The sequence below is a fragment of the Equus caballus genome, chromosome 8 (assembly GCF_041296265.1).
Source record: "Equus caballus isolate H_3958 breed thoroughbred chromosome 8, TB-T2T, whole genome shotgun sequence".
Classification (NCBI taxonomy): Eukaryota; Metazoa; Chordata; class Mammalia; order Perissodactyla; family Equidae; genus Equus; species Equus caballus.
The window spans coordinates 26,376,122-26,390,826 of NC_091691.1; the positions used below are offsets into that span (position 1 = coordinate 26,376,122).

A 14,705-nucleotide genomic window follows, 5' to 3' on the forward strand; every position below is an offset into this window, starting at 1 on the left:
GTCGTAAAGCCAAAGCACCAACCAGACTGAGGCTCAGGGAGCTCAGATTTGGGACCTCATCCATCACCCAGACCTGAGGGGCTCAGGTGCAGGGCTGTGTGGACCCTACTCACTGGGGATGGGAGCTGGGAGCCCACCCGCTTAACCAGAATGCCCTGCTCCCTGGAATCTTACCCGCCCCCCAGCTACAGAGGTGGGTGCGGGCTCCGTGTGGAGGAGCGGGTGAGTGTGCCCCTCACCCGCCCCAGCTGCCCAGTTCCTGCCCAGCTCTTGGCTCCCGCCCCACCCCACACCTGCTGAGCACACCTGCAGGGCACCACAGCCGGCCAGGTGACCCCACAGCACGCACGAGGGTCTCAGCCAGCGGCTGGGAGTCAGCTAGAGGCAAAATAAGGGCTGAGGAACCAAAGCCAGAGGGTCCTGCTGGCACAGCCTCGACCGCATGCCGTGACTGTGCTGGCTGATGCCTCACGCAGGCTGTAAGGCACAGCCACTGCCTCCAGGTAAGACCACAGACGACCAGGACAGGAGCATACCACCCAGTGCCTGGCAGCTGGGGCCAGACACCAGCAAACAGCAGGGCTGCTCCTTCCTGCGACGGAGTCGGGTAGACCTGGGATGGTGGCCTGGGTGCCCCCTGCTCTCTGTGGTGGCAGGACCACGGTCCGTGACAGGCCAGTCCTGCGGGCACCGGCCTCCCGCCTGCATCTGCCACGTGCTTGGCTGGGCAGCGACAGACGTGGCGTCTATGGGGCTGCCACAGCGGGCAGGCGAGGCCGGGCGCAGAGGAAGGGCGTCCTCACTGCTCCATGCCAGCCGCCCTCTGTGGTCCTCCTGCCCGGTTCACCCTCCGCAACCTCTCCAGATCCTACTCGTGCCCCGAGGACCACCTGAGGCCACCGCCCTTCTCTGCTGCCCTGGACTCAGCCCCGTTCCAACTGTCGCCCTCGGGTGACCTGACGAGGTCTGAGCACGAATGTCATCACTGTCCCCACCATTTCCCTCCTCCGGCTCGCCCGCCACCACACCCAGCCTCCCTGGCCTCAGGGTGACTTAACATCGTCCATTTAAGCCAATGAGCATGTGTCAACTTGAACTTAAAAATGAATATATTGCAGCCACTTTGGAAACAGTGTGCCAGTTCGTCAAGAGTTGAGTCACTGCGCTGCCACGTGACCCAGCCAGTCCATGCTGTCGTCTGCCCAAGAGAGCCGAAAACACGCATCCGCAGCCAAACTTGTTCATGAAAAGATCACAGCTGTTCCACTCACCACTGCCAAAAGGTGGAAACAACCCAAACATGAGAAACGGATGAAGGGAGAAACAAAATGTGGTCCGTCCATACAGTGGAATATGATACAGCCATGAAAAAGGAATGGGGCACTGACACCTGCTACAACGCAGATGACCCTTGAAAACGATGCTGCACGAGAGAAGCAGACACAAAAGGCCACACAGTGTCTGATTCCACAGACAGGAAATGTCCAGAACAGGCAAATCCACTAGGACAGAAGGTAGATTCGTAGCTGCCAGCAGCCGCAGGGCATGCTGAGGAGTGACTGGTGATGGCTGTGGGGCTTCTTTTTGAGCTCACGAAAACGTTCTGGAATTCAATAGTGGGGACGGTCGCACAACTCTGTGAATGTACTAAAAGCCTGTGAACTGCACATTTCACGGCTGAATTGTATGGTACGTGAATTACAGCTCGATAAAGCCGTACAGGAAAAGAATAAGGAACATACTATAAGCTGGCCGTGAAATCGAGGCTTTGACGTGGTAACTAACTGTGTTGTTTCTGTGAAGCATAATAAATAATACTTATTTTTAAACATATTATTATCTGTTGTGTAAAAATACAGAAACACTTTAAAATACGAATTTTAAAGTTAATAAGCTTTTGTGTCTGTGTAAATCTGGCTTTAGAAAGACACAGAGCACGTTTTCATAACACATAAAGCAGTGTCCGTGTCCCTCTGACTGGCGCTGAACTGGTCTCAGGCCTGTGCCCTGCCGTGGCCCTATGGCTGCGCACCCAGGGGGGCAGGAGGCGGGGGGGGCAGGGCCTGCACTCAGCGCTCTCACCAGGCACAGCTGGTGGCCACACACGGGGCCCAGACCCCTCGCTCCTGAGCCCTCGCCCCAGACTTGCCAGCAGCCCCCTCAGAGTGAGGCAGGAGCTCCGTGGGGACCAGGCGCTCGGGCACAGCACTCCACAGTTTACAAGAGGTGCCAGCCTGCCCTCTCACTGTGAAGAGGGCAGCATCCAGGAACTAGGGGCTGGGTGTGGATCCTCGACAAGCCTGAGGGCCCTGAGCCCCAGGGGAGCGGGAAGATGCTCAGGTCACACTCACCGGCTCCCAATCTCCGCCCCTCCTCCAGCCCCGTCCTCTCCCCTTTGTTTTCCTGGGAGACAGCGGCTCCTATCTCCCTCTGGAGGCCGGGTGGGTGGGGCTCTCGGAGCCTGGCACGGCACGTGACGGGAGGGCAGGCGGAGGCCGGCAGCTCGGCTGGGAGCACCAGGCCTACCTCCCCACCCAGCCCTCCAGTTCAGGGCTCCGGCTCCCAGTCCAACCCTGCCTTCGGCCGTGTGCCTCAGTTTCCTCATCTGTAAAATGGGTGTGGGATCAGCTGTGCCGCCAAGGGCTGTTCTGTGGCTGGAGCACTGAGCGCAGGGCCGGGTGGTCTTTTTCCCACCCTGGAGGCCAGGGCTGGGGGAGGGGGTAGGACAATAGGGACTGGGGGGCATGCCAGGCCTGTGACAGCACGTCCCCTCTGCTGAGCCTCTGCCTCAGCTTCCCCATTCTCCTGGGGCTGGGAGGGTGAGGGAAGCCTGGTTCGGGAACAGCATCCACACAGACACGGTCATGTCGCTCGCCTCTGCCCCCAGGACAAAACCCTGACTCCTCGCCCCGAGCCACAGGGCCCCTGCCTACCTCTGTGACCTCCTCTCCCTGTACCTGCTGCACTCCCTGCCACAGGTCCCTTGCCCTCTACTGAACATCAGCTCATGAGGCCACAGGGCCTTTGCCCTGGCTGTTCTCACTGCTGGCTGTCCCACACCTCACATGCCAGCTCTGACCAGCCTCCAGTGGACTGGCCTCCCTGACTGCTCCGTCCACTCCCCCATTCTTTGCGTCGTCCACCTGCGACACGAGCGGTCGCTTTACTCCTTCACTGTCCCAGTTTTGTACTAGTCGCTGTCTCTGGAACACGAGCACCCTGGAGGCGGCCTCACTGCCCTGTTCCCAGCGTCCCTTCACCTAGAGGGCACACGGGTGCCGGTCACTCACTCACGAAATAAAGCAAAAAAGGAGAAACTGCTGTCACAGTTCTGTGAAAATTCCAGGGGCTCAGCCGAAGAGGCCACACCCCGGCCCCCCATGGAGTGACCGCCGGGGATTCCTGAGACAGACCCAAAGGAGGGGAGCCAGTCTCATCGAGCGGCACCGTGGGGCTGGCACAGGCTGGCAGTCCGCAGCCTGTAACTCCACTACTCCCATGGGATGCCCTAAGCCCTAAGCGAGGCCCAGGGAAGGGGCCTTCCACAGCCTGCCATGGCGCACCTGCGCACCTCTGGGAACTGGGACAGGGGGCAGGCGAGCTCAGGGTTTCACAATCAGAGCCACCATCTCTGGGCGTTGTCCAAGACAAGGCCCGGCAGAGCTGCCTGGCGGAAAGCGGCGGGGAGCAAAGACAGGATGCGGTTTTCTCTCCCGCAGCCGTCCGGGCAGGCGGGGCCAGGCCGAGATGCGCCTTGTGTGGCTCTAAGGACACCCAGTTCCCTGCGCCGTGGCTGCCAGGCAGGAAGACGGCGCGCAGCCAGGGCCGGGGTCGTCCGGGGGGCCGCCCTGCCAGGAGGCCCCGCTGCCAGGGTGCGCTCTGACGCATCTCACCGGGGTCCTCCGACGCCCGCCGGGCCCTGCGCGCCGCGGCCGGGGGAGGGAGGGGTGGCAGGTTGCCAGCCGGGAAGAGGTCAGCATGCTGGCCTGAGTCCAGCCTCACCCCGAGGGCGGGGACCGACCTAGGTCACACAGGGCGTGACAAACCAGGTGTCCTGACTCCCAGCCCAGGGCTCTTGCTCCCAGGGGACCAAATGCTGGACATTCAGGCAGGAAGAGTGGACGGAAGCCAAACCCAGCTGGGGGAGGGAAGGACACGTCCCTGGGTGGGGTTGCCGAGGGGGGTTGGGGGGGACACACTGAAAGCAGCCCGCAGGGCTCAGGCCTGGCCCAAGGGGTCCAGTGGGGCTGGTGGGATCCAGGCCAACCCTCCCAGCTCTCCAGCCTGGGCAGGCTACGTGTACCCACAACACAGACTCCAGGAGGCCCCTTATCAGCATGGCTGCCCCATGAGCTCAGCACCCTTCCCGCTAAAAGCAGAAACATGTGTTTCCATGACTCTGCCTCGCAGCCGGCAGGAGCGGGGTGGGGAGCCTCCCGCCCCTACCCCGTTACCCAGGCACAGAGTGAGTGCAGCGGCCAGACCCCGGCAGCCACAGCCGCCTGAGCACTGTTTTCCGAGCTGCGCCCATCGGGTAAGACTCTCCGGAATTCTGTGCCTTAGAAACCTGTTGGCCAGGACTTAGCTTGTCAAAGGGCCACCCACCAGACCATCTGCTTCCCACAAACGGGGCGAGGCTCCTGCCGGCGGTGGCCCCCAGCGCCCCCGGACACAGGAAACAGAGGACAACGTGGCTCGCCTGCCTTTGTGGGACATATGGAGACCCACAGAGCTCTGAACGAACCGGATTTTCCTATGAAATGTTCTAGAACTTGCCATTTTTAGCAAGCCCCAAGGTGAATCACGGGGCAGAGGAAACGAGTGAACGCATCGGATTTGAAAGTCAGATTTTCCTCCCTCTCCCTTTGCCCAGAACTTTTCCGAGAGACATGAGAGGAGAGAAAACAGACAGCACTGTTTTCAGTCAAAATAAAAGTGACCCCCGGCCTCTGCAGAAACAGTTCTTCCCTGAGCTGCCAGAGGCTCGGCGAAGACCTACACCTCCACCCGGCCGCCCGCCCGCGGCCCTCGCTGGGTGCATGAGCCTTGTCTGTGCTGAACGCAGGTGAGCCTGGCGGCCCCAGGGCCTTGGGGACAGGCACCCTGCACAGGAGCGAGGACATAGGTAGGAAAGGGAGGGACATGCTCAGTGACAGCAACCCAAACAGGGTGGCATGGGGACACTTAGGCCGCCCCGCGGGAGAGACACCTCTGTAAGGAGAGCCCCCTATGGCTCTGATGGCTCAGGGCCTGGACCACCGGCCAGAGCCAGGGAGCCCCGAGTTCCAAGCCCGGATCCAGGGGATGGGAGAGGAACCACCAACAGTCTTGGGGACCTGCTGTTTCCCCCACCACCACCTCCACCGGCGTCAGGCACACCCCCAGCACCGTTGGCTTGGACCACGGCAGCCACCTCCTGACTGTCTCCCCTCTGACCCCCATCAAACCCCCCAGGCCCAGCCAGGTGGCTTCAAGCCCGGGTCAACCCCGCTCTTTCCTCACGGCCCCACGGATAAAGTGCGGCCTCCGAGTGGACCCACAAGCGCCACCTGCCCACCCAGCCTGCCCCACCTCCCACCGTGCCCCCACCACTCCGCCACCCAGGGCCTGAACCCTGCCAGGCTCGCCCTCGCTGCTCCGGCCGTGTTGAGGGTACAAGGGCATCCTCCAACGATGCCCAAGTTTCTGACCCATGGCCACCTGCCTGGGAACGTGACCTCATTTGGAAACAGGCTCTTGGCAGACGGGATGGAGTTAAGATGAGGTCATTGTGGGTGATCCTAATCCAGTGAGTGGCGTCCTCAGGGGAAGAGAAAAATTTGGGCACGCCATGTGACCATGGAGGTAGAGACCGGAGCGATTCCTCTACGAGCCGAGGAGGACCAAGGATGGTTGGCCACCACAAGCAGTGGCTGGAGGAGGCAGGAAGGAGCCTTCAGAGGGAGCACGGCCCGCCACACCTGGATTTTGGACTTAGGGCCTCCAGATTTGTGGTCCTTGGTGATGGCAGCCGTGCCACCCTCTCCCCCAGAGATGGCCTCCTTCTCTGCCCAGGCTCGGCTCAGCAGCCACCTCAGGGGGCAGGCCCTCCCCATGCCCACTGCCCTCCCCCAACGTGGATCTGCCAGGTGGGGACTCCGTCCAGCGTCTGCCCCCCTGAGCAGGCTACGTGCTCCCTGGGGGCAGGCGTGGAATCCGCCGCCCCGCTGCAGTCTAGGTATACAGTCAGCGCCAATACATGTTTGCAGAGCAAGAAAACACAACACCCGCGTCCAGCCACCCACTCACCTGTTCTTGTCGCTGCCCTCGGGCTCATCCACCTCGTCGGCGCTGCAAGTGGCGCTGGAGTCGCTGTCCTGGGGCGCACCGGAGCCCTTGGCGGTGGCTTTGCCCGCGGGGCCACAGCCTTCCTTCTTTTCCACCTTGAGCGTGCCCTCCGCCTTGACCTCGGCCTTGACCTCGGGCGCGCCCTTGACCTTGTCGGGCGCCTCCTCCGCGGCCTCCTCCTTGCACTCGCTCTTGACGCTCCGGCCGGGCTCCGCGGGGGGCGCCTCGCCCGGCTCCTCCTTCTTGCCCACGTCCCCCGCCAGCTCGGGGGCCACCGCGGGCTTCTGCTCCTCGCCCTCCTCCGCCGGGGACGCGGCCGCCTCCTCGTCCTTCTCCTCCTTGGGGACCAGGGCGGGCACCGCGGCGGGCTCGGCGGGCGCGGGAGGCGGGGCGGGGCCGGCGGGCTCGGGGGCCGCTGCGGGCTCGGGGCGCGGGGCGTCCTCCGGCGGCGGCGTGGGCGGCGCGGGGGGCGCGGCGGCGGGGCCGGGGGGCTTGGGCCCGTTCTGCCCCGTGTCCTTGGCAGCCTCGGCGCGCGGCGACGGGATGCTCTCGGTGTCCGAGCTGTTGTGGACGGCGGCTGTGGGGAGAGCGCGGGGGTGAGGGCGCCGGACCCCGGCCCGACCGCACCCAGCGCCTCCTCCGGCAAGAGCTGGGGATGCAGGGCCCCGGCTGCCGCCACCAGGCAGCCCTCCTGCCGTGCCCTTCTCCCAGGGCTGACCCTGGGGCCCCCAGCCTCCTTCGGCCCAGCCCCCACCCGCCTGGCAGCTGGCACCCCCCAGAGCCAGAGGGCCGCCAGGGCTGCGGGCCTGCTTCTGGGGACTCCATGTTCTCATCTGAGCTCGAGCCCTGGCTCTGCCCCCACTGGCAGCTGGCGGTGGTGGCACAGGTCACCTGGGGCCTTGCTTTCCCCATCTGTAGAGTGGGGAGAACAGATCCCACCTCATGGGGGTAAAAAAAACAGTGAGCGCACAGCACAGGCTGACACCAGGTGGCTGCCTGCTGTTGTGTCATTGTTATCGTCACAGCACGCCAACGTCAAGCGGGCCACGAACTCGGAGTCTGCCCACATCCCCCATCTGTTTCCCGCAACACAGCAGGTGCACAATGAGTGCTGATGGAATGACCGAATGTGCGTATGGACGAAGGGTTAGGGCATCTCGGCTCCAGGCCTGGCTCTTTAGCCCTAAAAAACCCACTCTTGTCACTTCTTTGGGCCTCAGTTTCCCCCATTTTCTGTACAATAGGGACATTTGGAAACCCCCGCACTTGCTGTGGGGGAAATCGCAGCAGGTGAGAGCCACGGATGAATACCCTAGTGAAAACCAGCCACAGAGGAGCCCAAGGTACTGATCTGCCAGCAGGAGCGTCAGGGAACAGACGCTGCACTGGGAACAGGGACAGAAGTGGTGGCAGCACAAATGGTGGTGCTCACAGGCAGAGGAACGCTCCCCGAAGTGGGGCCCCTCGCAGGACACGTGACCTCAGGATGCCCCCCACCCCGGCCTGGCCCTACCCCCACCCCCAGGCCAGGCGGCCACATTCGTACCTGGGCCACTGCACTCTCCTCTGGGCACCTCGTTCCCAGAGGCATGTAAGGCTGGAAGGAAGTGAGAGAAGGGTTAGAAGCGAGGTGGCTCGGGCAGTGGGTGGGAGGGCGGAGGGCAGTGTGGCCAGGGGGCATGGCCAGAGGACGGCCAGGGCCCAGCAGGGAGGACCCACAGTGGCTCTGCTGGCCACTCGCCCGCCCTGTCCCAACAGCCCTTGTCCTGGCACCGATGCTCCCTCGACACCAGCAGCCCCAGGGCACCTGCAGCACCTAGACAATAACGGGGTCATGGAGGGTGGGAAGCAAGTGCTGCCCACCCCTGAGCGTCCTTGGGCGAGTGACTGGCCTCTGGTGCCCGGCTCCCAGGACCCGGGGGCAGAGGTGCTGGCCGCAGAGGTGGGGCTCCTGCCCCGGCTCACCCGTTGGATGCAGAGCCAGGCCAGCAGGGCCTGCCGGGGCCCTGGACAAAGGCTTCCTTCAGCCTTCACTGCCCCCTGGGCCCCAGACTCTCCCACGTCTCTCCTCCCTTCAAGGCCCAGAGCAGAAATACCACCACCACCACCAGCAACCCAGGGCTCGCTGTGTGGGTGCTGGGCTCCATGCAAAGCTCTTCACACACACCTCTCGCATCACCCTCAACCACCGCTGAGATGGGGACAGTCATCACACTCGTTTGCAGATGAGGAAACTGAGGCACGGAGAGGCCACGTCACTTGCCCAAGGCCACACTGCATGGGGCAGGAGGGGACTGACCTGGCATCCTGTGCCCCTAACCACTGGGCTTCCTGACCCTGCGTGCTCACTCCAGCAGCGTCACTCCCTCCCTTCCACGCAGTCAGACAGCAGGATGTAGGGGCCAGCTGAGGTCCCCTCGAGAAGTGGCTTAGCCCCGGAGTCTTGGTCGGTCTGTCCACAGAACAGGCAGGTGACACCTGGCCCTCTCCCTCACCACGAGGCTCGCCTACAGCGGTTCTCGGGCATGAGCGTGCGCCAAAGCGCCAGAGGCCCATGAAGACTCAGACGGCCAGGCGCCCCCCCAAACGACTCCCATGCAGGAGGTCCGGGGGGCCCAAGGATCGGCACTTCCAACAAGTGGGATTCCTGGCCCCCAAATGGGCCACTGTGTGACCCTGGGTAATGCTCCGTGCCTCAGTTTCCCCATCTGTGAAGGGGTGCTGAGAGCACTCACACCACGGGGCTGCCGTCACGACTGAAGGGACGAACCAGGGCTGCTGCTCGTTCTGCAGCCATGATGGCTCCTGGAGATACATTCTGGCCACATGGATGCCTCCTCCCTGCCCTGGACTGACTCATCTCCAGCCCGGGTGCAACGAGGCGCGGCTGCCCGCCCCCTGGAGGAGTCTGCAGCACTGCTGGGGCTGGCTGGGTTTTCTAGAAGCTTCTACTGGGGCAACCTTGGGCCCCAGTGAGGCCCTAACCTATCTCACCTCTTGCACCCGGTCACAAGGGGCAGGGTTACACAGCGAGTGCTGACTGGGCTGGCGATTCCAAGTCCACCGGTTACGTGACGCACTATGTGAGTGATTCTCCAGTCCCTGGGCCTGTTTCCTAGCCTGTAAGATGGGACCATCACCCCGTACCTTCTCAGGTGCTGTCTGTGATCTGCTCGGAGCTACCAGGTGGTCTCAGGAGCCTCAGCACCAGCCACAGCAGTCCCCCTCCTCCCTATCCCTGATGTGGCATGTGAACCTCACGCGTGATGGGGAGCTCAATACCACACAGTTCTCTTACTGGGCAGCATCTGCTCTGGTTTTAATGATAAGCCAAAGTCTGGCTTCCTTTAACTTCCCACCCAGCCTGCATCCTGCCCGTCCAGGCAGCTGGGAGGACATTTAGAGAGGGGACTGGGTGTCTGCTCCCTCAGTCTTCCCTTTTCCTGGCTACAGACTCAGGACCCAGGATGAGAGGACCAGAGGGATTTGTAGCCCTCCATCAGCCACTGGCCAGGCCTCTGGACAACCTGGGTGGAGGGACCCAGGGCTGGTGAGGAGGCCAGACTCAGTACCCAGACCCATCCTCAACCCGAGACAACAGTAACCAAATGGCTCGATTCACCATATCTCACCAGGAAGGAGGAGTCAGGGTGGTGAATACACTGCGGGCTGGTAGAGCTTGGCTTTATCCGCAGGCCTGGCTCCCAGAGCCAGGAGGTGGCTCCCCCCTTCCCTCCCACGCTGGCAGAAGCTCAGGAGTGCAAATGCAGAGAGGCAGACGGACAAAGGGCAGAACCCCAGACGGCGGGAGAAGGAAAGAAGGTTCTGCTTATCAAGAACTGGAGGGCCTGCCAGGGCCGCTCTGGCCAGGAGGACAACGGAAGGGCTAAGCAGGGGTTGGGGTCCTCAGGGGCGTCATACCGCCAGGGGGCAAGTGCAGACCCAGGGAGAAGGGAGGGGCGGGGCCACAGGCTCACTAATTAGGCATCAGAAGTGGGGGCGGGTGGCAGCGGGGGGCAAGTCCTGAGTCTACACACACTTGTTATGGGTGGAATGGGAGTTATACGGGGGCTGGGCTCTGAAGCCGGCGCGGATCTCGCGCGATCAGAATCCCCCTTTTGAGCCACCAGCGCCGCTCTGATGATTACCTCTCCCGCTCTCTCTAGCAGCAGTCACCTGGTGGCAGAACTCCCCTAAGACGGTGCAGACGATGCAAACACGGGCCACCTGGGGGGCTGCACCAGGACCCTGAACTGCCTGGGCCTCAGTTTCCCCCAGAGAACACAGAAAACCACGTAATTGTGTAACTTCTCATCCAAATCGGGACAGTTGGGAGTAAAAGGAAGCACTATCATTAGGTAACTTTTGAAATATTCATCAGCCAGTAGATCGGTATTGTTTATATTGGTCAACTTGCAAAATAATGCAGGTCAAAAAACTCTTCAAAACTAGAATCTTTTTCTAACGTGTGACACCAGATGTGCTGGCAAGACAACAGGTGTCACTAGGGCTGTCCTGGACGTGTATGGTCCCCAAGAATGAGGCTCCACTCACAGGGGCAGGAGGATGGCACAGACAAGGCCCGATGGGCACAGAGAAGCTGATTATCATCATTATTGTTGCCGCCATCACCACCATCGTCATCGCCACCACCACCATCATCATCATCATCATCACCATTTTCACCGTCACCGTCAGTGCCATCATGCTCTCCCCTTCGGGGCAGCCGAGGCCCCTTCTCAGACGGACACAGCCGTTTCTGGGAGAGGTCAGTTCCCGCCAGCCTATACTCACCTTCTGCCTCCTCCGCCATCTCCTCCTCGTTCCCACTCACACCCGAGGCCTCCATCTCCTCGTCCTCCACCACGGGAGGGAAGGCAGCCTCCTCACTGGCGGTGGCTGGGGCTTTCTTCTTCTTCCTCCGTGCGTTCCTCTCCTTCTCCTGGGGCACAGGGACAGTGCGGGTCAGGGCCTGGGCCTGGGCTGTCAGCCCGGGGACTCCCCTGCCAGAGGCCCTGCCGCAGCTGCGAGGATCAGCAGTCGGCCATGTGGTCCTGAGGGCGCCCTTCCATGCCCGAGGCTATTTTTACCAAGGGCTTTATTATTCCATCCCTCCCAGATACCCCGGGGCACAGCCCGGCCTATGGGCTGCCCTCACATCCTTCCGGAACAGGTGAGGAAGGCCTGCCTCTGCCTGAAGGCCCCGGGATCGCTGCAGCCCCTCTGACCTTCCCAGCCAGAGCGGTGACCACGCCCCCAGAGCACACCATGCCGGGTGGGTCAGCGGGAGCAGACGAGAGAATGAAGGAGGCCTCTCCGTGCGCAGCTCATCCACCCCTCACTGAGCCCTGGGGACAGGCTAGCTCATGACTTCAGCCCGCCAGTCTGTACAGGGCACCAGCCTGTACCAGGCACGGCCCCAGGGCTGAGAACGCACAGGGAACGAGGTAGACAGGTCCCTGCCCCAGAGGCCTTCCAGACAGGGAGCCGGGCAACCAACACGTCAATTAAAAAGAAGGGACTCGAGGTGCGGCCAGGGCTGCGGAGGGGAAGGGGCAGGGTGGGCGAGTGAGCACAGCAGGGGCGGGGGCTACTCTGGAAGCCAGTCCCGGCCAGGAAAGGCTTCTCTGAGGAGGTGACATCTGAGCCGGGGTCTGAGTGGTGAGAGGGAGCTGGCCAGGCACGGCTCTGGGTGAGAATGGCCCAGGTGGAGGGAACTGCACATGCACAGGCCCCAAGGTGTGCCCGAGGTGTGCGTGTTCCAGGAACAGAAAGAAGGCGCGGAGCCTTTCACTTCCCCCCACGGCTCATCCTGGTCCCCAGAAGCCCAGCTCCTCGCACAAGGGGCCAGGTGCCCATGCTCCAGCTTGGGTACAAACATCACTCCTCCTTGATGGCTCCTGTCTGAACCTCATTGGACTGGGTGCTCCAGGAGGGCATCTCTTTACCCCCCGTGTTGAGCCAGGCAGAGGCTCAGAAAGTGTTTGTTGATTGACCCACTGAGTGACTGTGAATGGGCAGTGTCTGGGGCTTGAACACAGTCAGCAGAGTAGGGGTACGTGCAGAGTCAGAATGTGCTGGGGGTCCAAGGTGACCAGGGACTCCCAGGGGAAGTGGACTGGCTCTTAAGAGGGGACCCACCCCAATACAGCTGGTATGACAGGAGGGGCTGCAGCCTGAGCCCTTCAGGGTGTCTGAGGAAGGAGCCGGAACCTACAGCACTCCTGGCCATGCCGACAGCGCTCGGGGAAGCCCTTTACACTGGGTTGAATAGTGTCCCCTCAGAATTCAAGTCCACCCGAACCTCCGAACGTGACCTTATTTGGGAACAAGCTCTTTGCAAATGCAATTAGTTAAGATGAGGTCATACTGGATTAGGGTGGATCCTGAATCCAACATGGCTGGTGTCCTTATAAGAGGGAAATTTGGACGCACAGGGGAGCGACGCGCCGACAGGCCAGGACATCAAGGATGCGGGCGGTACAGGGAGCTGGAGGCAGCAGGGCCTCCCCTGGAGCCTGAGAGGGGCTCAGCCCCGGGACACCTGGATTCCTGACTTTTAGCCTCAGAACTGTGAGAGAACAGGTTTCTGTTGCTTTAAGCCACCGCCTTTGTGGGCACAGGAAGCAGGAAACTAACGCACCTCCCTCTACCAGCCCCGGCCCCAGGACACGGCCACGCATGAGCACGGGCCACGGCCATCACCCACAGGCGCCAGCAGGCCCCGGCCCCCCGGCCCCCACCATGCGGGCCGGGAAGAGGCCCCCTGGGGCCGAGCCCTGGTCCTGGAGTGGGATGACTTCCCATCCCGCCTTCGTCCTGGGCAAACGGGCTCCTCGGAGCGCGGCGGCCACCGGGATAAGAGCAGGGTATGCCTGTTCTCAGGTTTCTGACGCCAGCAGGGCCAGGCCCAGCCCCACCCTGCGAACGTCTCCAGGCCTTGGGGGGCACACCTGGCTCTGCACCCACCGCCTCCCGGCTGGCCCTGTCCCAGCTGCTCCCAGAGGCCCCCAGGAGCGCAGAGGCTTGAGAAAGTGGCACGGCGTGCGGCTTCTGTGGGTGCGGCGAGGGTTCCCCTTTCTCCCCAGTCTATTTCTGGCAGACGGACCCACTCGCGGCTGGCGGAGGCGATGCTCGGCCGCCAGGAGGCGGGGGTCCTCGGGGTGCTCGGAGCCTCAGAGGGCACGGGGGCTCCTACGGCCCAGCCGGGACGTGGGTCTGCCTGGTGATGTGCGGTGTCTCGGGGGTCGGCCTCACCCGCAGCCCAGGCCCCGTCTGCCCAAGCGGGGTGAAGACAGAGAGGCTGGGACTCAGCGAGGGTCCCAAGACTCCTTCCACACGCGGCCCGCAACCCAGGATCGGGCAGTGCGTGTGGAAGGGGGATGCTGGCGACACTAGGGCTCATAGCCACAGCGGACCTTTATTGAGCACCTACGGCGTGCCAAGCATTTTCCGCATATGGATTCGCAGGACCAGCACAGCTGCCCTGCGCATCAGAGCACGTTGCCCCTGCTTCCAACCCTCCAGGGGCTCCCCAAACCCTCCACATAAAACCCCAAGGCCTCTCCCTCGACACAGCCCTGCGGAATCTGGACCCGGACCCACCCGCCTCTCCACCTTGCTCGTCCACCCCCGCTCCCCCCGTCGCGCCACTACAAACAGGCCGCCCGCCTTGAGCAAACGTGGCCACAATGCCCTCCGACAGGGCCTCTGTGCTGGCTGTCCCTCCACCTGGACATCCTTCTCCCAGATACTTTTCGCTCCCATCAGGGCTTGACTCAGATATCACCTCCTCAGAGAGGTCTTCCCTGATTACCCATCAAAACCAGCTAACGCTCACCCCTGTCAATCACTTTCTACCATATCCCTCATCTTACCACCTTCAGACCACACTCTGAAATTATGTGTGTGTTCATTTGTCTCTTGAGCTGGAACCAGGCTCGAGGGTGGCATCTTTGCCATCTCTTCTCAGCTGTATTCCCAGAGCACCTGGAACAGTGCCTGGCACAGAATAGGCGCTCTCTAACTATTTCATTACATTAATGAACCTGACAGACAAAGACATTGTCTCAGAGAGGCAAAGACACTTGCCCAAGATCATACAGCTCATGACTCGAGGAGCCCAGACCTGAATGCAGGTTAGGTTCAAGCACTTGCCTGCCTGGACCATCTCTCTCTGCAGGCCTGTGCAGCCTCAGATGGAAGAGACAACAGAGGAAAACAAGGCAAGGAGGAGCCTGGGCTGAGGTGGACAGAGACAGAGAAACAGGGAAGCTGGGCCCCAGGGCCTACGTCCACAGATGAGAGGAAAGGGTAACCTTCGGCCATAAGGAAGGGGAGGGAAAGCCTCAGAGAAGTCACCAATGCCAAACGTTACA

General features: G+C 62.1%; 1 protein-coding gene across 41 annotated transcripts in view; it reads right to left on the minus strand.

Moving 5' to 3' along the window:
• Positions 1-14,705, minus strand: part of NCOR2 (nuclear receptor corepressor 2) — a 205,793-nt gene that overhangs the window by 34,195 nt on the left and 156,893 nt on the right. For 36 of the 41 annotated variants that reach the window (XM_070275478.1, XM_070275480.1, XM_070275487.1 and 33 more), the window contains 3 exons: positions 11,122-11,269; positions 7,874-7,924; positions 6,289-6,904 (listed from right to left, as the gene is read on the minus strand). In XM_070275478.1, coding sequence (XP_070131579.1) covers positions 6,289-6,904; positions 7,874-7,924; positions 11,122-11,269 — 815 coding nt within the window. The remainder of the gene's footprint in view (positions 1-6,288; positions 6,905-7,873; positions 7,925-11,121; positions 11,270-14,705) is intronic. The other 5 variants (XM_070275488.1, XM_070275513.1, XM_070275512.1 and 2 more) reach the window with 1 other exon arrangement.